The sequence below is a fragment of the Dermacentor silvarum genome, chromosome 3, assembly GCF_013339745.2.
Source record: "Dermacentor silvarum isolate Dsil-2018 chromosome 3, BIME_Dsil_1.4, whole genome shotgun sequence".
In the NCBI taxonomy this organism is placed as follows: Eukaryota; Metazoa; Arthropoda; class Arachnida; order Ixodida; family Ixodidae; genus Dermacentor; species Dermacentor silvarum.
Genome location: NC_051156.1, coordinates 150,468,635 through 150,493,986, shown reverse-complemented (window position 1 = coordinate 150,493,986; position 25,352 = coordinate 150,468,635). Strand labels below are relative to the sequence as shown.

The 25,352-nt window shown below is 45.0% G+C and overlaps 1 protein-coding gene across 1 annotated transcript; it reads right to left on the bottom strand.

The window, feature by feature from the left end:
* Nucleotides 1–5,796: 5,796 nt before the first annotated feature.
* LOC119445909 (something about silencing protein 10) lies at nt 5,797–25,248 on the bottom strand. The gene is made up of 16 exons (XM_037710209.2): nt 25,060–25,248; nt 24,805–24,949; nt 24,652–24,693; nt 24,394–24,550; nt 24,206–24,283; nt 23,721–23,836; nt 21,253–21,333; nt 21,119–21,175; nt 20,927–21,039; nt 20,239–20,335; nt 17,215–17,351; nt 16,241–16,313; nt 9,179–9,285; nt 8,376–8,487; nt 7,861–7,968; nt 5,797–6,003 (listed from the first exon to the last, which is right to left on the bottom strand). The coding sequence occupies exons 1-16, from the start codon at nt 25,071–25,073 to the stop codon at nt 5,914–5,916; spliced, it is 1,527 nt and encodes a 508-aa protein (XP_037566137.1). The 5' UTR covers nt 25,074–25,248; the 3' UTR covers nt 5,797–5,913.
* Between the last annotated feature and the right edge of the window lie 104 nt (nt 25,249–25,352).

The following is a 25,352-nucleotide window of genomic DNA, read 5'->3' as shown; positions in this document are numbered from 1 at the left end:
TATTTCTTCTGCGCAGCAACGATCATTGCGCTGCTTATTTCACTGTTAGCATAGCAAAATTTGTAGGCGCAATGTGAACTTGTTTTCTTCAAGCATGCTTCTGATCTTTAAAAATAAAATAATTAATTTTTATACTTGTATAGTTTGGGCGCTATAGTCCAGAAGATACGGTTATATTCAGTTAAACCTCAATATAACGAAGTACTAAACTTTTTAGAACTTCTTGTCCATAGCACACCATGTATTTATAACCTCAATGTAACGAAATTTCACTGCCACTGCAAAGGAATACAGAGACAATAAATGGAAACCAAGAGCGACCGCCAAAGCGGAGCAGCGTCACGTTCCGTATTAAGTCCAATTCCGATAAGATACTATCGCGCCCCGTGCGCTGTATGCTTTGGGTGCGAGTGAAAGCGTGCGAGGGTGAGCCGAGAAGGATGGTAGCCTAAACAGCGCCGTGTTCCAGCGTGAGCAAGTAGAAAGAGGGGAGAAACGCGAGACTATAAGTGCATGCAAGGAGAGTTGTGGGGGGTAGTAAGGGGCAGGTAGGCGCACGTCTCCCTTTCTAGAGTGGCTGAGCGCATACGCAGCCCGCACGCCCTGTTTTAGAGGTTAACTGCCACGTGTGCAAAGTATGGGCGTGCCGAGATGGCGTGTTATCATGTGTGTTGTCTTCCTGCGCATTTAGTACAGGGTTTTACATAATATCGAGTTATGGAGATGCGTTGAAGCGAGAGGCAGACGAAGCATTTTCTCCCCGCTGCCGACGCTTTTCATAGCGGCATGCCACTGCAGGCGACTATCAGCCAAGGGGACGAAGTGGACTCGAAAGCGTGTCTGGCCTTCGTACCTCCGATGTGAAGATATTGTCGACACGGCATGAAACCATATCTTTCGTCGCTGACTCTCAAATTGAACAAAATGAATTTCTCATTCAAGTTTGCTTTTCCGATTTCCCAATAATTCGGATAATTTGCCTTCCATGTAAGAAAAATGCATCGCGGCGACTTTACTTATTTGCATGAAAGGTCGAATTTCTATGTAACAAAAATTCGATATAACAAATCAAATTGTCGATATTATCAACTTCGTTATATCGAGGTTTAACTGCACATGCCCAATGGCACATATCCAGTGGCACTGGGCCTCTAGGGCGCATTGGGGGCAACTTGAGCAGAGTGAGACTGCACTCGAGCGGGCCTTTGCACTATTAAAGGTTTGACCTCAAACCTTAGAGCAGGGGTTCTCGAGCATGTTGGTCCCAGGGAACCCTGCTAAGCTTCAGCAAGTGCCATAGGAACCTTACCCCCTAGTAAAGATGCTAGGCGTAGCGTGCAACATGTTTGGGGCCAACGGTGGTGGTGGACAGGCTACTTTGATGGCGACGTGCAATGCACGTGGTGCAAACTGGGTGCAATCGTCATGAGCCAAGACAAGACAGCATCGCAACCACGGTAACCAAGGCATGACGAGAAAGAATGATTGTTCAGTGCATATCGCACGGGGAGACTTATAACCTTTCATCACAAGAGGTCTTAGAATTAGTGCCGACTCTACTTTACGTACTCTAAAACCTCGTTAAAGCGGATTTCACGGGACCGAAAAAAAAAAATGGCCTAATTTGAATTAACCGAATGTCGAATTATCGCGGGTATAAAGAAAATAACAGACAAATGCCTACTACGTCAACCCGTTTTTATTTACTGAATGAATTGGCAAATCCTGTTTCTATTTGGCACAAAAGCAGTGCGGAAACTGCAATTCTTGTCATCTCGTATCTAATTAGGCACTCGCAGCGGCGAAGGCCTCTCGACTTCCTTCGCAGCGCGGCCGCGGCGCGCGTCATCTGAGGCACGCTTTTCACTACCGCGCACATATACATTATATTTAAATGCGTAAGCATCTCTATGCTTTCCCAACGAGAAAACTGTCCATGCGTCAGCCCGTCCCTCCGTCCGTCAGTCCCTTGCGCGTAAGACAATCGCTTTCACGATAGAGCCCGCAGCAGCGAGCGACTTTACCTTCGTGCCGCCTGGCTCTTCAATGCAAACGAAGCGGCGAAAACAGCGCGCGGAGTTATCAGCAGTCGGCACTGTCTGTCCGCTTCGCAGATTGCTTTCAAGATACGGTCCACACGGTCGTGCCAGAGTACGTTTGATCGGTCTGTGCCGCCGTCGGGGTTATTTGATCACGGTTCATAATGGTTCGGCACAGATAGACAAGGAGCTAAAGAGCGATAACGGCTTATGATGATCGGAACATCATCGGCGCACATGGCGCCGCCACCTGCAGTACTTTGTTTGTGTTATCAATTAATGCACCTTGCGCCTCCGTCCTAACCAGTCTGTGCCGCCGCAGCGCTGTCGTTTGTACCGGCCGGATGAAGTGTTGTAACACTGATAACGACACCCGGCTGCGTGGAGAAGAGCAAGTGGCACGTACAATGCTTACCCATACTTAGACTACTCCCAGAGGAGTTGCTGCTTGAATTTTTTTAGCCAGTGAGCTGGTCGCCAACAAATTGTCCGTCCATTGTGATGTAGACGGTGCGCTTCATCCTCGACATATTTGCACTGAGTCAAAGCGAAACTACTGTTTGCCGCAACCGCTGCGGACGAAATCGACGGTGACAGTGGCGCACCGACAGGGGGGTTTCGGGTGTTGTAACCCCCCCCCCATGCGTCCAACCCCACCAGTCCAACGTGTACCTTCAGTGCTCTGTTCACATTGCCATTACAATTCAGGAGGTGGCTTGAGGTCGAATTTTCCTCTTAAACAAAAACACTCTATCACAGTCTTGTATTTATTCATTCACTCTTAAATTACTTTGAGTAAAACACTGAATACACATCGTCATCATCCTTGGTGCCATTAAATTATTAGGTATTTTATTTGCTGTTGGATTCCTCTTGCTAAATCAAGGAAATTGAACATTATGCAAAGTGCTTGCTTCCCCCCTCCACCCCCCCCTGCAGAGATCCTGCGTGCGCTACTGGACGGTGATCTTGCAGTTCTGAAAGCAGGCAGCTCACGCACGCACCATAGCAAAACTGAAACTACCGAAAGTGGTGTTATGCACGGTGATAAATGCAATGATAAAGGCTTACAAGGCACGAAGCGTTCCGGCGCTGAGTTCGATGCCTCAAAATGCTGATTGAAGTGCGGGAAACCTAATCCAAAGACCATAGTGTCGTTTTAATATTGCTGGAGTGAACTTTCAGCTATGAGTAGTGCAACAATTCATATGCTAATTAGTACAGTAATTAAGTTATAGGTGAAAAAATTTTTTTTCTACTAATGTACTCTCCATGGCCAGAAATAAATGTCAACAATTTGTTCAAAATTTCGTTGTTGTGGAACTGTGTTTGGCCATTACAGGGTTAATTCAGGCAGAAGTCATATACAGTGATAATCCAAACCACGGTTTCTTTTTACTGGCTACTTTTTTAGATAACACTATCTTCAAAATTGGCTGACAACAACAGCCAGATACATGCCAAAATGTGGGTTGACTCGGACAAGAATGCTTCACAATAAATGTAAGCTGGAGTACATAAATACAAGTGGCAAAATATTCTGGAAATAATAGAGTGTTTTCAAAGTAGCAGACCAAAAGCTAGGAAAAGCTACTGAATAGTGCACCTAATGTTAGAGGGTGCTACAGAGAAAGCCTCATGTGTTGCATGCAATAGTCTTTCTTAAACATTGTATAGCTTTTCATTTGGCCCAACAGCTCCCGGAAAGCCATCCCAAAAAGACTTAAACCAGTCTTGGGCATGCCACAAAGTTCAGCGCATTGTGCATTGACGAAATCACCTCTGGCAAAGACACAAATGCTCTAGTAGACTAGCTACACATTAACTAAGACCACGGGGTAGTATGCCACAGTGCGGTCTAGTGTTATCATACCAGGAGCTCTATTGCTGTGAACTCCAATGACATGTCAACTTTTCACCACGATTGGAAACATGCGAGATGGAGCAAATTTTTTTATTGAGGCCTAGAGAAAGGTGGCAGTGTCAAGTGTATGTAATCCAAGAGCACAGTAGTATATATGCAGTACGATCTACTGTTAAAGGGAACACGAGAGAAATACTGCAGTCACATGCTCGCTTTTAATGACCATTGAAATCTACGAGCCACAATGGCTCCCTTTTGATAGCTCACACAAAGAAGCTAATCAGGCATGCACATTTCAATGGTCATTGAAAGTGAGTGCGTGACTGTGGTATAACACTTTTGAAGGCCAATAAAGCTAAATTTTAAGATATAAAACTTAAAAGGGCCTTAGAAAGATCTATACTACAGTCGCGCACTCCCTTTCAATGACCATTGAAACCAATGGCAATTGAAATGTGCATGCCTGATTGGCTTAGAAGTTTGGCCAGGGCTGACAGGGAAGGTCAGGAGCAACAAAAGCAAATCGTAGGGTCAGGGAATGGGAGTCCTGAATTTATGCTCCCTCCTTGTTGGACAGCTATGGCAGAGAGAACTTGTCTGAAATAGAGTCTACATAGAGTCCCATGGCCCTGGTCCATGGAGTACCAATGGGTAGACTTCTTGTACAGGCCCAGTCTTGGCAATATCATCATCATCAGCCTACCATTTATGTCCAGTGTTGGACGAAGGCCTCTCCCTGCGATCTCCAATTACCCCTGTCTCGCGCTAGCCGATTCCAACTTGTGCCTGCAAATTTCTTAACTTCATCTTTCCACCTAGTTTTCTGTCGTCCTCGACTGCGCTTTCCTTCTCTTGGTATCCATTCTGTAGCTCTAATGGTCCACCCGTTATCCATCCTATGCATTACATGGCCTGTCCAGCTCCATTTTTCTCTCAATGTCAGTAAGAGTGTCGGCTATCCCCAGCTATGGCAATATATAGTCTAAATTAACTCGATAACATTGTCTTGATGTTTTTACATATGCAAGAGGGTTAGTGTTGCACTCGTGGACAGCTTTCTGTGGCAATGAAGGGAAAGCTACAGGGGCAGATTCTGCATGTGTTACTGTGCTAGGCATTCCGGTAGTGTTTCATGGTGCTTTTGGCTTCTTGGAGCAGATACTGAATCAGCGTAGCTTCCACATGGCTATGGTTTCACAGCAAATGCGTAAGAGAAATGCAGAAAAATAAGTAAAATTTAACACTTGGTGGTGTATCCTGTCTTATTTTACTGTTGCAAATAAGATCTTACCGTTTTCTTTTCTCAATATTTAACTAACGCAGATGATATGGAAATTTCCAAGAATGCTTTTAGTTGTGCATGCTTTGCCACTGTAGCTTCTCTTTCATTGCCACAGAAAGTTGTCTGCGAGTACAGTAAGCTTCTGTTGTGCAAATTCGTCCCCCTGGCAAGTGCACAATAAAAATTTGTCCCTCTGCCTGGCTTTGCAGCGGATGACTTGTGGTTGGTGGTACTGGAACCTTTCTGCACACCTGTGCATTATGCACTGACGTAGGTTTCACCATCACTTGCAACTAGAGTGTCGGCAAAGTGACAACTGTACATTAAAGTGCCCCGAACCACACATTACAGTGTTCCCCTTAACAATGGACTGCACTGTACACTGGTGGACAAGATGTTGGTAACCTTACATGTGCTTTTTAAGCCCTTGAGAAAAAAAGCGCAGAATGGCTTTTAGTTTTGTCAAGTGTGTTTATTCTCGCAAGGTTCGTGAATCAAAACTGCGAGGTCACAGATTTCTTAATGGAACAGGAGCTACAGTAAAGATGCATGACCAGTTTTTGCTGTAACCTTTTCACTAGGAGGGCACATATAGAGAATGCAAACAGAACTGGTGTGAAAAAGTTTTATATTTTCCATCTGAAACAACAAAAAAATGCCAACCAAAAGCACCTTTTTAAGCAACGGGCTTTGTCACATGAAATAATTTGGCTGATCACAGGTCCTCTTCACTTCATTTTGATGCTGCGTGTCACACCGGCACGGATGCCAGACAGTTCTCCGCCGTACTTCTGAAGCTCCGTCCTGACCTCTCGTACCTGTGATGAAGCAAAGTGCTCAGTCCACCTTTCATTGCAACATGCACCCTTACTAGTCTATCATTGGCCTCATGAGGTCAACCAAGACACAAGTAGGCTTCTTTATGCACAACATCTAAGTTTAAACATTTACACATTGAAATGTGGACAACCACAGTCCTCTTGTAAGAAATTCCAGCCCATCCCCATTATTTAGCACTGATGAATGATTCAGCTAAAGAAACCTGAGTTGGCGAGCTAGAGCAGTGTTGGGCATTACCTCCACTTTGGTGGGGAGGCTGACCATGAATTTTAAAAATGTGTTTTAAAGCACAAGTAGATAGATGGGTTGGAACAACACATTGTCAAGTAGTCGCAAAATGTGTCTCAATCCTGTCAGGACTAAAAAAAGAAAAAAGTAAAAAAAAGCAATAAAATTAAAATACTTACACAGAGTTAGCACAGATTTTAGGGACTATTCAAGGACTTTCAAGGCCCCGTCAAAGCTTCTTCAAGGATGCAGACTGGCATACACCATGTAGCAATTTTACACTATGCCTCCAAAACAATACAGATTGCTTTATTGCACTAGAGACAATAAATTTATTGGAAATGTGCAGCCTTGATCACTTCCAAGTGCCTAACTTTAAGTTCATAACAAGGTGCAAATAAAGCAGCATAAACACGGGAGGGGAACCAGCACCAAGTGCCGGTGCCTCTCACTCTTGTCCCCTGTGGGGTTTTCCCCAATTCTGTGCAAGTCATTGTACGAAGCAAAACGAGTGTGCACTCGTGCCAGCTTTAAATTTTTATACAGTACCATTGTTTCTAAAAAGGGAAGTCCGCAGATCTGCCATAGAAAGCCGGTTGCATAATCAATCTTAGACTGTATTTGAAGAAATTCAGATAAATAGTGGACAATTTGACTAAGAGGGTTTGCTGTAGTTGTGTATGGTAAAAGTTTTGGCTGAGTACAGCTTGGGCTTGGGAGAAGGAGGTTAACAAAGTGCCAAAAAAACCACCACCATAAAAATGGGGCAGTTTGAAGTACCTTATTTATTTGATTATGAGGCGAGGGGGGCCAGTAGGAGGATCCAAGAAAGAAAACTTAAGTATGCACACTAATATAAGGCGATATAGAGTGGCCGAGGGATTATTCAGACTTGGCAGAGATTGCCCTAAAAACTGAATTACTGACACAGCCAGAACACAAAATGTGGACCATGAAATAAACATGGGGGAAGGGAGCTCCAACACGTGGAGTGCGGGATATTTGTGAATTTTTGCCTTTAGGTGTGGCTTCACGGCATTGCGGCGCACGCTGCCGTAAAGCCGCACTATACAGCGTAATTCGAGCTTCCGTGAAGCCACACCTAACGGCAAAATTCGTGTATAAGGCGGGGGGCGATTTTGAGGCTAAATATTCTGGGAAAAAGCCTCACCTTATATTCGAATAATTACGGTAAGACACTACATTATACAAGGCATTTTCAGAAAATGCATTAAAAAATTTTTTACTATAGGGAAAATGCAATGATTAGGCAATTTTCTTAGGATCGATTTCACCACAAAGGCATACATTTTAAAATGAATCAAGGTGGTAATTAGATGTAATTAACTTGTTATCCCGAAGCCCAAAGTCATTTGAGGAGTTCATAACCAGTTTCAGACTTGCACAAAATCTGATGCCGCTAATTTGTTGCAGCTTAAGGAATTCCAGCCAATTTCATTGGGAAAACTGAACTGCCAAAGAGTGCAACTGTTGCACTCTTATCAGACGTGCAAGAGTTATATGGCTGCTTACAAGTCACAGTCAGCCAAGTGCGAAGCGATCATCCTTACTAAGTCCCAATCTCGCTCAGAAGGACATAAACTCACCTGTCCCTTCCTGCTGATCTTGGCCTTGCGGTATTTCATCTTGTGCCTCACACGTGGGTTGCGGTACTCCTTCTTTCGCTTGGCGGTCAGGCCCTTGTTCTTGGCAATCTGGACAAGGAAGAGGTGAAGCAGCAATGATTTGAGGAACGCTTGCTATGCATATAAGCTCCACTTCACAGCTGCATAAACTAAGCTTATTGCACTTTATGGACGCAACAGCAAAAGCTCCTTACACTTTATTTTTGCTCATATGCTGTCACAGAATGTGCCAGCTGGCAAGCATATGAATCTTTAGATCATGCAGAAAAACCAGCTGAATATGCAGTCTATACGTTCGAAATTTGGTGCAACTTTCTGTTGACAAAAGAAAACAAATTAAGTCCACTACCCCATCCCGTATTTTTCATGACCAGCTTCATGCTGCTATTCACTGCAAGTGCAGTGGACAGGTAACAAAGTTAACTGGTATAACCCAGAATCCCAAACTCCCACATTCAACATCTTGCTGTGCTTACCTGGTATGTGATGCCGCGCCTCTCATCTCCACCTTCTTCTTCATCTTGATCGAGTTGTTCCTGATCCTCGTCAAATGTCTCGGGCACAGCATCCTCATCCTCTTCATCCTCGCTGCAGTACATCAAATGTCATGTGAATCCCAATAAGTCGACACTCATTCTCAGAATTCAAGAGCAGTCATCATAGAAATGAGTGGTCTAATGCCAGTGTGGTATAATGTCTAATGGTTTTAAGCTAACGTGCTTGCATGCAATGTACCATATCAGAGTGCATTACATTAGTGACTTCTCAAATGATGGTCCATGGAGTGTTTAGCCAGGGAGGGAAACAAACAAATAGTTTGTTACATCCCAGATTTCGTTAAATTGAGGTTCGTTATATCTAGGTTTGACTGTAGCAGCAGCACAGCACAGCACACCACAGTCTGAACCAATAATATAGGGCAGAAAGAATAGAAAATAAAATAAATTGCCACAAAATATTACCCCAGGTGGATGAATTGCTCTTTTAGATTATTATCGTGCTGCTTAGAGTTCCCTAAATGCACGGGTGACCACCGACCTGTAAAGTCAGCCACAAAAGTTTACGGGACACGGTATTTGCGCAAAAGCTCGATTCCCACGGTGCCTTGGCACATTAACCTCAAATTTCAGATTTAAACTTGTAGCAGACTTTGTAACCACACAATGACTGCTATACCTTACTAGAGCAGAAATTCACCGTTGCAGTGTACCGTACCGTGTACTGTAAACTTTTGTAGCTGACCATATGTGTTGCAATGAGCGAACACTCTAGCACGTACCTGCCAGAGCTGCCCTCAAACCGTGACTTTTTCCGCATCTCTGCATACATGTCGAGGATGGCCTGCTCCTCCTCCGTGTTCTTGCGCTTCAGGTCCTTCTTCTTCTCCTGTTAAAGAAAAAAAATCACTTGCATCGGACTACATAGGAAAATTTGACTATGAAGGGAATAAGCGCTAGAACACATGTTGACAATTGGAAGCAGTTGGAGCCTTAACAAACTATAGAGTATTCCTGCTCTGCTATCAAGGCTTAGTAAACACTACACCCCGTTTCATACATAGAAGGTGACACTATGAAGGCTAGAGGGACTTCTCTAACTGTTCGCATCTGTGACCAAGAAGTAGTGCATCACATGTGCTAGAAAGATACATTCAATGTCTGATTTTTCATGCTCCCTAAAGCCTGCAAAAACGCAAAAGAGAATGAAAAAAAAAAAAAAAAACGAATGAATACCTTCTACAGCCTTCAAGAGCTCAAATCACCACAGCCACATCTGAAACAGCTCTAAAAGGCTTGCCAGTGCAACTTATGTACCTCGGTGCTTGTGGGAGATGGTAGGTGCACGCGTGTATAATTAAGGAACAAATACTATGCCCCTTGACAGCGGCCTCCTTTTACTCCTGATATGCTTTATAAAAATACATTGTGTATGATTGACCGCGTAACACCACTGTTTTGTGATGAAGCTGACTTTGGGTAACTGGCATTATGCAACGGTCTTTAGAACCTTGCTGCACTTTCTGCGCTTCAAAGCAATCGGCAAGAATGACAAAGGTGGATTCGGCGGAATTGCCGACAGTGACAAATTTTTAAAATGGAAAACACTGCACCGAACAGCAGGTAGCTTGGTAGCCAACATCGAAGCAGCTAGGCTTAAAGACAGCAAAGAACGACTACTAGGGCTGCCAGTGGGTCGGCATGCGAGAGCTCTGGTTCAAGAGTGTGAGATAATCAAAATGATGGCAGTGCTGGCTTTGATTAATGCAGTTTTGAACCTGTGGTCATGGCAGAAAGCCTGAAAAATTGGACAGCGAAGAGTTTCAACGTACAAAATTTTAGGCGTCCTTATAATACATGAGCTCTTTGTGGTATGTAGCGGTGCTGCAAAGGTGTTTGAATTATCAGCATGCCTGAAAAAGAAGGTGTCCAAAAAATAGGTTGCTGACTGTAAATAGGTACAGCAAGACCTTTCGAGTGTCACGGGGGCGAAAAACGCGGCCGAATTAACCGAATGTCATATTATCATGGGTATGGAGAAAACAAATAAATGCTTCCTACTTCAATCCGCCTTCATTTATTGATTAAGTTCACAAGCCTAGCTGGGATTTTGCACAGAATCACAGACATTGCGCACGCACTGCACCGAGTCGAAACGGAACTACTGCTCAAGGCAACCACTGGGTCGAAACTGCGGTCGTTATCGACGTTACCACGGAGTTCTGAAGGCACGCGTGGCCAAGATGGTGTCATATGTAAGTGTATAAATGCACAAAGAGACACAAGGCTCTCGGTGTTTCCATCGACCCTGTACACTTTCCACCGAGGACTATGGCGATGCAGACCCCACCGCTTCATTTCAATTGGTTGCTACGGCCACTTCTTTTTTGGCTTTGCGCATTTGCGGAGCTTTGCGCCTGCTGCGCCCTGAGGGTTGTCTGAATTAACTCCTGTACCGCGCCCACTGAGAATTGTTAGCCCGCTATCAGTGTTGTACACATTCCTCTAAAACAAGAACGAAAGCTCGTTCCTCGTTCCTTCCCAATATTGAAACGAGTTCCCGTTGCAAGTTCCTTTAATGCGAAAGGAACGCGTTCCAGTTACACTTCGAACATTGGAACGTGTCGTTACATTAACATTACATTCAATCTTCTTAATTAAAATAGTGTCGGATAATCCTGAGGCGAAATAAAGTGAACAATTTAAAACTCGCATCGAACTACGTGTACTATATGAATTTGAACATCGCCGGCAGCATATTATCTGGAGATAAAAGACAAACGACCCTAATCCTTGACTTAGGTGTCTGCTAGTGGCACTCGCACCTCGGCGTTGTACCCTCGCATAGGGCGGGAAACCAAACTCGGAGGAGCGAGCGAACGGAACTGGCGGGAAACCGCCACGCACAGGGGAGCGGGCTAGGGAGCGAAGGAGGGCTCCACGCGTAGCCCCCTATCGGACGGCGCACGAAGCGCACCTTACGCGCCCTCCGCCGCTGACTTGAGCGCATGTAACAAGCGCTGGAGCAGGTACGCCTGCTCCAGCGCTTGTTACAGCCTGGAGAAGAGGAGGGAGTGACGTCACCCCTCCGCTGTGTTAGGTAGGCGTTCACTCTGTGCCAAGTGGTGTGTAGCTTTAATTGGCTCCTTTTTATGTTTATTAGTAACTAGCGGTTAACCGTGGTTTAAGTGTGACGGGTATCAAAAGTGTACAGTTGTGTGCTTCGGTGTACGGCAATTGTACTTCTTTGTTTCTAATTACTCCTGACACTTGATTAGCTATTTAGCGTACTAAACCTGTGCTCTGATGTCATATCTATCATCAACCATAAGTAGAACCATCGATATCTACCTGTTTTTATTTTTTATGATTTATTTTTAATTTCGTCCCACCTCTAAACGAACCGGAAGTCGGTCCCTAACCGGAAGTTGCTGTGCAATAAACAAGAGTAGTCACTTGGTGCTCGTTCCAGTAAAAGAATCCAAAGAAACGCTCCTAGACAAATTTTTTCAGGGAGCACCGGACAGACACACTCCAGACATGTCTAACTGCAACTTTGGTGCTCGTCTATTACAAGTGCAACACATATGGCACTCTGCGACAGGCCGACATTGAAGAAAGAAACTATGGGGGGGGGGCACCACGTGATCATCTTAAAGCCTAGCCATTAAAACAATATTACAAAGACCTCTCGAAAAAAATTTCCCATAGTCACGTGACAGGCAAGCGAGAATTCTTTGCACCTCACGCGGTCGCCCATCCGCCATGCATGATCTGCTGCGTATGTGCGTGCGTCTGTCCAATGCCGTGGAATGTTTACAGAAGGAACGCCGTTCCCTCTGCCGTTCCTTCGTAAACCTAATGAGTTACCGTTACCGTTCCACCAATCCTTAATGAAACGGTGGCGTTCCTCCGTTCCTCTCAAAAGGAACTAGTTCCAGGAACGCCGTTCCGTACAACACTGCCTGCTATCGATGACTTGAAATGCCGCTTTAGAGACCTTCCGCACCGCTCACGGACATACGTACTGCGCTATCGGACGTGAAGGAAAACTATATTTTAGTTTTCTAAGCAGTTTGTTTTTTCCCCGCGAGGCGGTGATTTTTGAATGCGCTCCAAAGTTTCGCGATCGTCAAAGCAGAACACAAAAATGTCTGGCTCCGTAAACGGTGCAAGTGCTTCGGGAGATCGCAGATATTATGATTCCGTTGCCTCTGCGGCTGATCCGACAGATGCATCAAATAGCAGCGAGTCGAGGACGCTGACTTTTCGTCGGACTTTGAGTCTGAAAGCAATGACGCAAACCAGCCCAGCCCGGAACATCGGCGGCCGCAGCTTGGCACGCCCAACTGTAGTGCTTGCAGTTAAATTTTTGTAGCGGAATACCTGTTCAACGAAAAATTTTGATTTTTTTTTTGGGGGGGGGGGGGATAGTGCCTATTAGACGGAAATACATTTTGTATATCTCATATGTTCATATTATTTGTTTTTCTTAGTAGATACAAGCATGTCTTTACACACTTTGTTCAATTTTATCCCACAATCTTCATTTTGGCAATTTATATCTTTTTTATGACATACATCACTTTAATAAAACATTTATGTGTGAAAAGTGCATTCATTCTGCTTTTTGTTTATGTATTACATAAATATTGAGTGCAGTAGTTATTTCAGAAAGAAAATCTGCCGTAACCCACAGAAAAAAAAAAAAAAACTATTTTCCCCGGTGTGCGGCCACATACAGTATAGGCCACTCATTATGTAACCGTTTATAGTGCGGAACTGGCTACAACGCGGCCTTTTTCGACTCCCGTTTACCGTCCCACAGAACTCCATGTATACGCATACCACTTACAGTGCAACCGCGTGAGACGAATACCGGTTATAATGAGGCTTCCGCGGGAAAATCTCGCCGACAAGGGCGGCAGCGAGCGGGCTGGCGTATGCATTATTCAATGCAATCAAACTCGTTCATTCGGACTTATTTGGCCGCACATCGGTTAATACGGACTACTTTCAGAGTTCGGTGAGTGAGGAGCGCCGCAAATGTGTGACGCAAAAGAGCAAGAACGGCGCTAGCGTCCAACCGAAACGAAGCAGCGGAGTCCGCATCGCCACAGCCATCAGTTGAAATCGTATGTGAATGACAGAAACGCCGGGACGCTTCGAGCCTATTTGTGTCTTTAAAGCCTGTATTCTTGCATTTACCACAGCGCATAACACCGCGTCGGCCCCGGGCTTTCGTAACTGCGTAGTCGTCATATCCACGATCGCGTCGATAGCGGCCGCGGTTTTCTCTGCAGCGGTTGTGGCGAATAGTAGTTTCGTTTTTACTCGGTACGGGTGTCGGCCGCGTGCCTAAAAAACTGCGTAGTTGCCATCGATGATCGTATAGATAGCGACCACGGTTTCGACTGCAGTTGTTGCAGCGAATGGTAGTTAATTCGTCCAGACTCGATGCGTGCGTCGGGCGCGTGCCTTCAGTAAAGCAAAGTCGGCGTTCATAATCGTGTCGATAGCGGTCACGGTTGTTTCCGCAGTGGTTGCGGCAAACAGTTGTTTCGTTTTGACTTGGTGCAAAGCTGTTGAGCTTGAAGAGCACCGGCTACATTGCGATTATGCTTTCACCAGCTCACTGGCGAAAACGTAATCGCGATGTGCGCGCGATAGTACAAAGCGTGTCTCCATGATTGGTCCACATGTTTTGCATACATGCAGTGTTTGAAAATCGTTGTTTTGGTTATAGTGCGGTACCGCTTATAGTGCAGATATTCGCGACTCCGGCAACTTACGTTATAAGCGGTCTACACTGTACATCCAAATCCACAAGAGTTTGATGCCATTAAATAATGCATACGCCTGCCGGGACCAAAGGATGAATACGAATTAAAAATGTTGAATTAATGACGTTTTACTGTAAGTGGCATGCAATTAGATGTAACACGTCCCGTACTTTTACGTCGCAAAATATGATGCGTTTATTCAATGCAAGGCCGGAGATCTAGATGCATGAGTGGCGCGCGCTAGCAGCCCCAGCGTCGTGCTCGTGAGCCATGGTACATTGCCTCGCACAATCATGTACAAGTAATATGTTATTTGACGCTTGGCGTCCACAAGTTGTATATACGCCGTAGAAAACGTTGCAGATTAGGAACTGCACTGCAGAAAGCACGGAGTGAGACTTGGCTGGTGCAGCTTCTGCAGCAGGCGGAGATGGAGTATAGGCTGACGTCGAAAGCTACTGCGGCCGGTTGGATTACATGGCACTGCTCGGTAGAGAGCGTGGCTTCTCTCCGGGAAACCAGCGCACGGTACTTATCATGCTTTCCTCTCTCCTTTTTGCCATAAATGATTAATGTACAAATTACACGGGCAGGCGCATTTTATTTATTTTAAGGGGGGAAGTGACTGACCTTCGGACCCCCTTTATCAAATTTAATGGAGCTCACAGTCTTATTCAGATTTTTATGCGGATGCCTTTGCCCGGTGCCTTTGCCCGTGCGGGGAGCGCGTACTTTATGCTGATCCTTTCCCGACGCTAAGCCGACGAGCGGTGCCATTAGTGCTCGCGCGAGGTCGTACCCCGCCGAGCCGCACTTGCCGAAAGCCTAAGCCGAAGGATATTGCCCGTGCTCTCGCGAGTTGACCCATTGGTTATCGCCAGAGCAAGTAGCATAGCCGCGGGACTTTTCCTAACGGCGTGTCCCAGCTTGAGCCTGTGCTCTCGCCGCGACGTGCTATAGGCGCCTGTTATTGTATTTTCGCCCTGGTGCGGGACCCCTTTGGCTCCCCTCCGTGCGGGCGTTTGTGCAGTGCTGGTGCCGACGGTTTCAGTAAACGGTTTCCGTCAACTCAGGGCTTTACTGTGTTTTTGCGTGCGTCGCTCGGTAGCCCCTTGCGGCCTCTGAGCTTGCGCGCGAGCGGTGCTGGAGGCGACGGCTGACGCGGCCCTGTGGCTCGCTAAGCTCGAACCCGCGGTGGTTGGTCTCCTGTGAGACACCAAGAACCCACAAAGTGGCATGCAATTAGATGTAACATGTCCCGTACTTTTACGTCGCAAAATATGATGCATTTATTCAATGCAAGGCATCGGAGATCTAGATCTATTTAGCACCAAATGAGCGGCGTAACATGTTTTTGCGACTAGCAGCCCCAGCGTATCACTTGTGCTCGTGAGCAATACATAGTACGTTGCCTACTAGGAGCACAATCATGTACAAGTAATATGTTATTTGACGTAAACTTGCGTCCACAAGTTGTATTATACGAAGTAGTAGCTATTTCGTAGAAAACGTTGCAGATTAGGAACTGCACTGCAGAAAGCACGGAGTGAGACTTTCATGGCTGCATTACTCGTGCAGCTTCCGCAGCATTGCCTACTATGTATGAGATGGAGTACAGGCATAAGTTAAACGAAAGCACTGGCGTCGGATTACATGAATTACGTGACACTGCACCATCATGGTAGAGAGCACATGGCCTGGGCTAAACCTACTTATCATGCAGTTTAGGTTCTTTCTTTCAAATCTCTTACTTTTTGTCCATAAATGTTATTAATGTACAAATTACACAGGCAGGCGCATTTTATTTATTTTAATTTAGCCCCAACATAAGATATGTCTGTCACAGGTGTCTACTTGTGTAAACACGCCTTCCGAAGTCTCTTAGTCTGTCTCTGCTCATGCTGACATGTGCACCAATGTGCGCCATGTACATGTGCTATCCGCTTTCCCACTTCATTCTACTTTTTGTTCTCTTGATCTCTTTTAAGCATGGATGCAGACCAAAAAGTGAACTTGGTGAAAGTATGTTACCAGCTATTTGTTGTAAAAACAATGGCTTACCTGTTTTGCCAGGCTTCCCTTGGAAGTTTCCTTTTTGCTGCCAGATGTATCAGGTTGCATCTGTTGAGTAATCCTAAAAGCAATAATAAAGATAGTGATTCAAGCATATAAAAGCTATAAATCAAACCAGAAGACATACACAAACAAAATAAACACTAGTGAGATTTAGACAGTGATTGGGATGTAATGGTGATAGCCTAGGGGAACCTCAGTTTCATCTGATAATTGTGTTTACACAGGCACTTCACAATGCTTTAATGTCATACAATGTGTTGGCACTACATTACAATGTGTAGAATTGCTCAGTCTTTCAGGTTTATTGTTCATCTCACGAGGAATCTGGCTACACACACACACAAACACAACAAAACTAACCTTTTTACTGTCGCACACAGTGTTCTAAATCAGTTCTGCAGAAATATGCAGGGTGGAGGAAGTTTCATGAAAGGAAATATTGTCTTTCACTCGAGAACAGCACGAAGCTTCAAAGGAAAGCTGCACATACATGTCAGCCATTCTGGGTTTCTTTCGTAGCTTTGGCCTACTCTCGGGTAAATGATAATTTTCCCTTTCATTCTGGCGGTGTTCCAATGCTTGCAGTGCCAGACTATATAGCCCTCCACAAACAATGTGTAAAGTGTTGCATCTAATTGACTCATTACACATGCGTTGGGCAACGTAACGAGTTCCTGCTGTTCTATCGCTTCCATGGAACTACCATGGTGCAGCAGTCAGAATACCTGGCTCACAAAAAAGACAAACCATACCCAAAGACAAAATAAAAATAGTTTCTTTTGACCAATAGCATTTTGCGAGGATAGATGGAATGACCAATAAGAGGGCGGACACACTGAGACCCTTTTGCAACTTGAATAATAGCCTCCTGCTAATAACAGGTTACGTGGCCAGGCTCATGACTGGCGACACTTTCATTTTATATTTACACAAATTCACAGAAGAAACACTATGTGTACCTTAGCTTAGGCTTCTGTTGTGGTTTCGTTGATGATGCAGTCAATGGCACAATGTCTTCGCCCTTTGACAACTTGTCCAGCAATATGTTTACTTCATTGGCCAATCGTTTATCCACTGGCTCCAGTTGCTTCAGAAGCTGCAAAAGCAAACGTATCAGCAACTCTGATTTGTAAGCATGCAGGCAGCAACACCTTGCATGTGCAAAGTAAAAAAATGTTTCAGGTGCAACACTAAGTTATATGCTCCCAAAATGACAAAGCACATAGAAACAAAGCCTTGGCCTCAATGGCATGCAACTCGATAAAGAAGCGAAAACCCTATAGCAACCGGCGTGGTAGCTCAGCCACCATGTTGCTGCACTGCTGAGCTCAAGGTTAGGGGTACGATTCCTGCCACAGCAACCGCATTTTGATGGAGGCGAAATGCAAAAAAATGCTAGTGGACTTAGATTTAGGTGCACATTAAAGAAACACAGGTGGTCAAAATTAATCCCAAGTCAATCCAAAGAGTGTGTATTATAATCAGGTCACGGTTGTGGCATGTAAAACCCCAGAATTGAATTGAACACCGCTAAAGCTTGCAGCTAGTAGTGTTTGCAGTGGTGCAACAATCAAAATAGGATTTGGAGCAATTTTTGAAGCAGGAAAATCCAAATTTGGAGCAGGTTACGGAAAAAAAAAGTTTTGGAGCACTAAATTCAAAATTTGGGGCAGTTCAGCAGTTTCACAAAGAACGCTTACTCATAAAATGACAAAATTTACCCCGCATAATAAACGCACCCCCCAACTTTGCATTGGATTTCTGGAGAAAAAAGGATTGTTCATTACGCGAGTATCATCATCATCATCAGCCTATATTTATGTCCACTGCAGGACGAAGGCATCCCCCTGTGATCTCCAATTACCCCTGTCTTGTGCTAGCTGATTCCAACTTGCGCCTGCAAATTTCCTAACTTCATCGCCCCACCTATAGTTTTCCGCCGTCCTCGATTGCGCTTCCCTTCTCTTGGTATCCATTCTTTAACTCTAATGGTCCACCGGTTATCCATCCTACGCATTACATGGCCTGCCCAGCTAGTACGCTGGGCATATACGCGAGTATATACGGTAATTAATTATATACGGTAATATACGATAATACGAGAGGGGTAATTGGAGATCGCAGGGAGAGGCCTTTGTCCTGCCATGGACATAAATACAGGCTGATGATGATACGGTAATTCACATTAGCAGCGTAGGTGAGGGCAGGGGCGCAATCAGAGATCGTTGTTCAGAGCGCGCGTTCAGTTTCGCCGTGCACGGTTGACCTAGGCCGCGCCCGGCGATATTGAACATACGCTCCGAACAACGACCTCGATTGCGCCCCGGCAGTGCACTGCAAGCAACTTTTTCCGCCAACCATGTGGAAAGCTACACATGCATTTCTTTGCGAGTGCTTCCCTTCCGTTTTTTTTCTGACGATGTGTCGCGACGTTCCGGCGGTAGTTGAAACATGCAGCGACTGTTTGACAATCTTTTGGTGTTTCGAAAGGCAGTGTACAGCGAAAATCGGCTTCATTACAACGCAGTGCCTGTTGCCGCGTGGAACCGAACCCTTGCTAGTTTTGTGCATTGCGTCGCCTACAAAGCTCACGCCTTCAGTGCCGGGTCGCTTGCTGTACCGTACAAGCCAGTTTCCAGTGGAGTATTCGTACCTGCTCCACTCATGACCGTGTGCGCGGATACGGCGAGGATCTTGTCGAGTCAACACGGCAATGGCGAACTGCTTTCGTTACTGCAAGCAATGCGCACTCCCTGTCTCCGCAAGATTTTACTGCATATACAACATGCCACACTGCAACCAGCAGCAAAAATATTCTTTGGCGCCCACCACCAAACACACCAACGTCTCGTCTGGGCATGTTTGGATCTCGTCTGCGCTACTGGATCGGACTGGATTGGATGGCAATGTCCAAGCTGCACGTTGCCAACGTGGCCTGTGTTTCCCGCTAAAAGTAGCGTAACCGAGAAATTTCGCGGCTGGTCGGGCATTCTGGCACCGCGTGGCACAATTTCAACATATATCATGGTTTTGGCGCAGCTCAGCGCAAGAATACGAAATTGTATCAAAATGGCGCAATTGGCGCAGCTGTTGCACCTCTGTTTGAATAGCAAATTTCCAAATTAATGCATACTTTCCAATTTCTAAATAAAGCGAAATATAAAGCGTGTGTGGGGTCTGTCGGGTTTAAAAAAGCAAGCTGCCCGCATCATTTAATACTCATAATGCCATTCAGAACTGGATGTTTGGTCAACTGACGTCAACTGAGTCTCTTGCAAATGAGAAACGACTGAAAAGTGACCATATTTGTCAAACAATAACAATGACAGTAATGAAACCTAGGAACAGCTTGTCAACAGATGTACGTAAAGTTCTGTGTTCGTTGAAGGAGAAAAGTTAACTACAGCACTGTAAGTTGTTTTAAAGGCATAGAAGCGTGGTGAGATTGTCCATGAGAAGTGCAAATGCTTGAATAGAGAAAACAAATCCATAGTTGGAATAAAGACAAAGCAACCTTATTGAACGACTGGAAATTATTGAGCAGAAGTTAGCTACTACATGTGTTTCATTGGCAACTAGTACATCTGCACAGCAAATGTAGCTCCTCCGCTGCAGACTCACCCAGAACAGCCACCACTTGCACCAGTCTTTCTGCCTCTAGACTCAAATAAGTGCTGTCATCCCTTATATGCAAACAGAATTCAACGCGAGACAATCTAGAATAGTGAATTCTTGAATAGGCTATCATTTTTATATTCGAAATTTCTATTTGCACACCCCTCTTGCAACCATTTCTGATTGCCTAGACCATGAGCTGGCTATAGTACCTTGCTTCATATCTGCCTTAACCTCTACGCCCTGTAACAGTGTTTCAATCTACAACAGATGTGACTTGCTTGTGCTGGCATTAGTGCCAAGATTTGCGGTTTTTTTTGCCTCTGAACGGGTAGCCTAAAAATTGTGCAGCAATGGAAATGACTTACATTTCTGAAGGAAATGAGTCTTTTGATCACCGGGTGGTTTCCAACAGGCACTCGTTTGGCCTTCAGGATCATGTAGAAGGTGATGTTTGTGCAGTACCTAGAGGCAGTAAGTTGACAAGCCATTAGACGAGCTACGAACAGGGCCCTATGGGAACCCAGAATTCCAGGCATTTAGCACAGAATTTATCTACTTAAAGCGCCCCAACAATGACTCTTATAAAGGACTGGGCTAAAAACGTTACATTCTGGCAAACACTGCTGGCTGCAAATTGTTTCATTCAGCGTGGCCCATTGTGAACATCTTCATGCCACACACAAGGCTATACTCTGGAACAATCACTTGTGGGGCTATCAGCAACACTTCAATGGAAATAGACACAACACAGAAAGTTCTTGTGAAAGCACAGTTTCTACCAGCAAGCGTATCACGCCATATTGCAGCCAGGGGCAACATTGGTGCAAGGCGAAGGAATGAGCCCCTGTGTTTTGCAAACGTCATTACATGAGACAAAAGAAAGGCGACCAAAAAATGGTCAAATTTATATGTGCAGACTCATACAGATGCTAGTTTGCACAAGCACCAACTGCTGTCACTGACAGACAAAGAATAAGTCAAGCAATACAACACTATTTTGATTAGCACTCAGCATAATAATAAAAAAGAGTCTTCAGCACAATGTTTACTTACTGGACAATAAGCTGTCTCTTCAGACTAACATACTCAATTGCTGGCACGGAGATAACCTTTCCACTGTCAACCAGTTTGGCCAGTGGCAAAATTGTGTCTCGTAGCTCTATCATCTGCAATGAACAATATTTTACATCAGGAAAATGCAGACACTGCAAGCAACCAACTTTATGATCATAAACAGAATCTGACCTTTGCCTTGAAGTCATCCACAAGCTCAAGCAGTTCTGCACTGTCTTTAGACAGCAACTATAAAATGAAGAAAATAATACCAATGAATACATTTAAGATAACTCAATTCTCAGGATTTTCCAAAGTGCACTAACCTTCAATTTCTCACGCTTGGAAAGTTTTGATAAGTCCTTTGAAATCTTCTCTGAAACCTCTGCAATATCTTCCTTTGGAAGCTGTGCAGAAAAGCATGGAAATCCAAAATCAGACACAGTTAGGTACATTAGGTTCAGAAACAATCATTGCATGTGTGTGTGCGTGTGCGAGCACACGCCCCTACCCAGTTGCATCCTATGAACTTCAAATGTTCTGATACGGAATACTGATGCATATTCATAGAAACCCTACCACCTTCTTGTAGTGCATAGCAGGATGACTTAGAAATTGTGAAGGTCGAGAAATGCTTATAAAATATTTGAATTTGATCAAAAAGTTTATCTCCGAGTGCGGGCGTGGCATTATCAACATTACTGTGATGTTATGACACAGAGCACGATTTCCTGACGTGGTGTAGCAATAATAATCCTAGAGGTATGATGAGTTCGTTCATAAAAAAAGTAAACAAGAGTGGTGCATGTTTCTTTTGGCCGTGGTTGCAAGAACCGGGCAAGCCAACGCATCATGACATCATTATAAATGTCTCCTGGGTACCGAAACCAAAAATGGCTTGTAAGAAAAAGTGTTACACTCCAGGGCATTTTTGATCACAATCAAGTCCAACCACGATCGAGTTTGTCGATCTCGGTTACCTCCCTTCTGCAGCTTGCGCAAAGGAGCCAACCACGATTGAGAAATTTGATCCTGATCGGACTCAATCGCAACTGAAAGTGCACCATGTGGCTGGATTACTAAATTATTAGTACTAATAATAAAATGACTTAGTTCTAAAAAGTACTAAGTTATCGCTGTCATCACCATATGGGCACACCCACCCATATGGGCTGAACTTTCTGACCATTCTGACCTATCAGATATGGAAAAAGGAAACATAGAAAAAGTTCTACGTTATTGGGGTCGAGGACTTAGGTAGTCGCCATCTGTCGGAAGCGCCTCACTTGCGTAGTATAAGGGATAACACGGCGCACTCCTGATAGGTTTGGCTGCCAGCGTTCAATAAAAACACGTGGGAGCCCTCCTGGCCATTTCTGTAAGTACTCTCCAAACAAGGGAAGTTTCTTACTGTCAAAATACTAATCTTAAGCAATCAGAAAGCGCAGAATAGTTTACAGGCGCTATCTCTTTAGCGAATACGTACAGTGAACGTCCATTTCACGTGGTTGCCGCAATGGAGTCTTCCGAACTAGCTTCTTGCGTGAAAGGTAGGCAATCGCTGAGAACAGACTATGTGAAATATGTTCTTATAGTGTGCTGTCTGTATAACCAAATGGAGCATAACAGAATGAAGCCTCAATGCAGTGAACGCACGGTTCGCAGTCACCGACTGTGCGTCTACATACATGTCCACGCACGATGTTTCACTTTCTTTGTGAGCGCGTTTTCACACCGCTCCGAGAGTTTTAGGCCACAGCATATGAACATTTGACAGTACACAAGCAACCATTGTTGCGTGGACGCTATCAGAGCTGTTCAAAAATAATTTCGGTATAACTATAGGGACTTCGACGCCTACGGTGACTTGTGATGTGCCATCGCGACGATTCAATCATTGTATTTTTTTTCTAAATTCTTTTCAATATTGTTATTTCTCAAGTTGCATCGCAATGTATGCTTATCGGTCTTCTGAGCGAGGAATTTCCCGCTGCTTCTTTTTGTTAATCCAGTACATTCATTGTTTGGTGCTAACACAAACATGAGCATATGCCATTCCTTTTTTGAATGTGCTTCTTAGCGTTTCCTTTCTATTCTGGTGAACTTGCCAGTATCTAGCATCAACAAGTTCATAAACTAAGTCTTCGTGACATTAACCGGGCAGCGCGTGTGGGCAAGCTTCTCAATGTGGGCTTTCTGCTACTCACCAAACATTGTAGCCCTAACGCCGTAGCAGAAATCTTCCTCGCGGAAGTGTTTGCTACACACCCGAGTTGTAGCCGATAGCTGTTTGCCAGTTCTAAGTTTCGCAATCCAAGCTACACGTAGCTTCTTGGCCTGTACGTGTGAAGGCTGACACCAGGCTCCATTGCGTACATGTTCGGCACTCAGGTATTGAGCAATAGCCTACCATGTCAGACGCCTTCAAAGGCAGCCACTACCTATTATAGTGCTTTTAAGTGTTGTCCTTTTAAGTGCTGTCATGCAGACACCCGAAGCGGGAAAACATCCCAACTTAATCAGAACCATAGCGCAGGTGGGACTAAACTTTCGTTTTCAGCTCGCTTTGGCGCTTCCGAAGCAAATGACGCGGCCACTGTGTCCATGTGATTGCTCATTCCACGTCACACCAATGGTGGTGCAAGCTTTTCCAGTGGTGGAGCTTGCCCCCAATACCGGCCCAGTTAAGTAACCCCTCGTCCTGTCACTTGCCTTGTTGTCATAATGTCTTTCGAAACCTTTGTATAATCGATCGTACAGTAAGGAATCAGGAAAGCAAAGTTAAGAACAGCACCTGGAATAAATCGAGGCCGAAATCTTCCTCATCCAGTTGTTCAACAAGTCGCTTCTGAAGTGCACGAGCTTCTTGTTCCTCTAGTCTTGCAAGCTCAGCTGCATCCTCGGTGATACCTTAACAACACCCAAAACGATGCCACAGTTAAGCAACGAAATAGCTTTTGATAAAGCAATGGCTCAATGGCCACGCGAGAGCACATCGGTTAAGTAGAGGAAGTCGTTAAGCTGTATTTGAGCATTAGCAGCTATGTTAGAGGCAAAGGTAGGAAATTACAAAGTGGCTATCTAGACAGGACAATTGTTCCAACGCTGCACTTCTGGGGCGTCATCAACGTACGCTCATGCACGACGTTTGCAAGAGAAAGAAATGCCGTCTGCTACACACTTGCACAGAAAATTTACGCAGGCACATGCCGCGCACTTTTAGGCGACAAAAGAATGAAGCGCTGCGGCAGGAACCAGAAATTACGGAACAGCGCTTACCTGCGTAGTCCTCATCGACGAAATCTGTGTGATAGTAGGTTGCTTTCTTCTTTCCCCACGCTTTCACATCAGGCAAGCCTAAAGCAGCGGCGAAGACGCACAGTTTAGAACTTCACCAAAAGCAACGTCCCAGCAACATGGGCCGTGAAACACCGTACAAATCTAGAAGCTTCGTGAGCTAAACCCACCGTCGTCTTCATCATCTATGTCGCTTGCCATATCGTCCTTCTGGATACTCCTCGAATGGGCCTCGCTAATTGGGCCAAGTTCGTCTTCGGACTCGTCGATATCGAGGTCGTTATCGCTGTCATCATCGTCGTCGTCCAGCGAAAGAACTTCTTCCTCCTGGGGCATAAACAAATGAAGCCAGTGCGTTACAGACGTCGGTTGACCCACGATCGCACATGTTCGAAAACAAACGAGGCTACGACGTCCATGACACTCACTTGCCCTGACGAGCTATCGGCGTCCGAGTCATCAAGCAGCACCTGCTCGGAAGACAAAAAGACGCACGAGCTTGTATATACACTCCATTGGCGAGCGAGAACAGTCACCGGATACATGTTGCAGCTGACTACAACCAAATGCTGCGAATTTACCTTATCGCGGTCGGCATGAAACGCATCCACCGCGTCTTGCATGTGCTCGTTCGATTTCTCATCAGGCTGCTCCAAATCCGAGTACAGGGCTTCATCGTCGGATCCCAAGACCGTTCGACCTTCATTTTTCTGCCACTTACCAGATCTACAACAAAAGCAACAACAATAAAAACAATCGGTGAATGGCCTCGCCTGTCCACCCGCCGCGACATTACCATACAGTCGCTGCGCAATAGGCTGCCGCCATATACTCACTTTTTCTTGCCCATTACGTTTATCTGTAGAAATATAGCGTTGAAACTCACAAATGTTTGTCAATAATGAGTGGCACTAGTGCAAGACAGCAAATTAAGTATGTATGAAGTGAAAGAATGACGTTCAAACAGTCTCTGCACATACGAGAGACTTACTGCCTGCGATTGATTTGACCACTGGATTGTCTTGGATAGCGGTTCCCACTTCGCGTGTGATGACGTCAACAACAGCTGGCGTTGCTTGCGTGGCATGTCTGAAAATAATTTCACAGTGATAAAATGTAAACAAAATAA

Coding starts and splice junctions, on each gene's coding strand:
- LOC119445909 (XM_037710209.2), bottom strand. Junction 24,694..24,804: donor TTCATGCCGACCGCGATAAG/GTAAATTCGCAG, acceptor TCTTCCGAGCAG/GTGCTGCTTGATGACTCGGA. Junction 24,551..24,651: donor CCGATAGCTCGTCAGGGCAA/GTGAGTGTCATG, acceptor TTTATGCCCCAG/GAGGAAGAAGTTCTTTCGCT.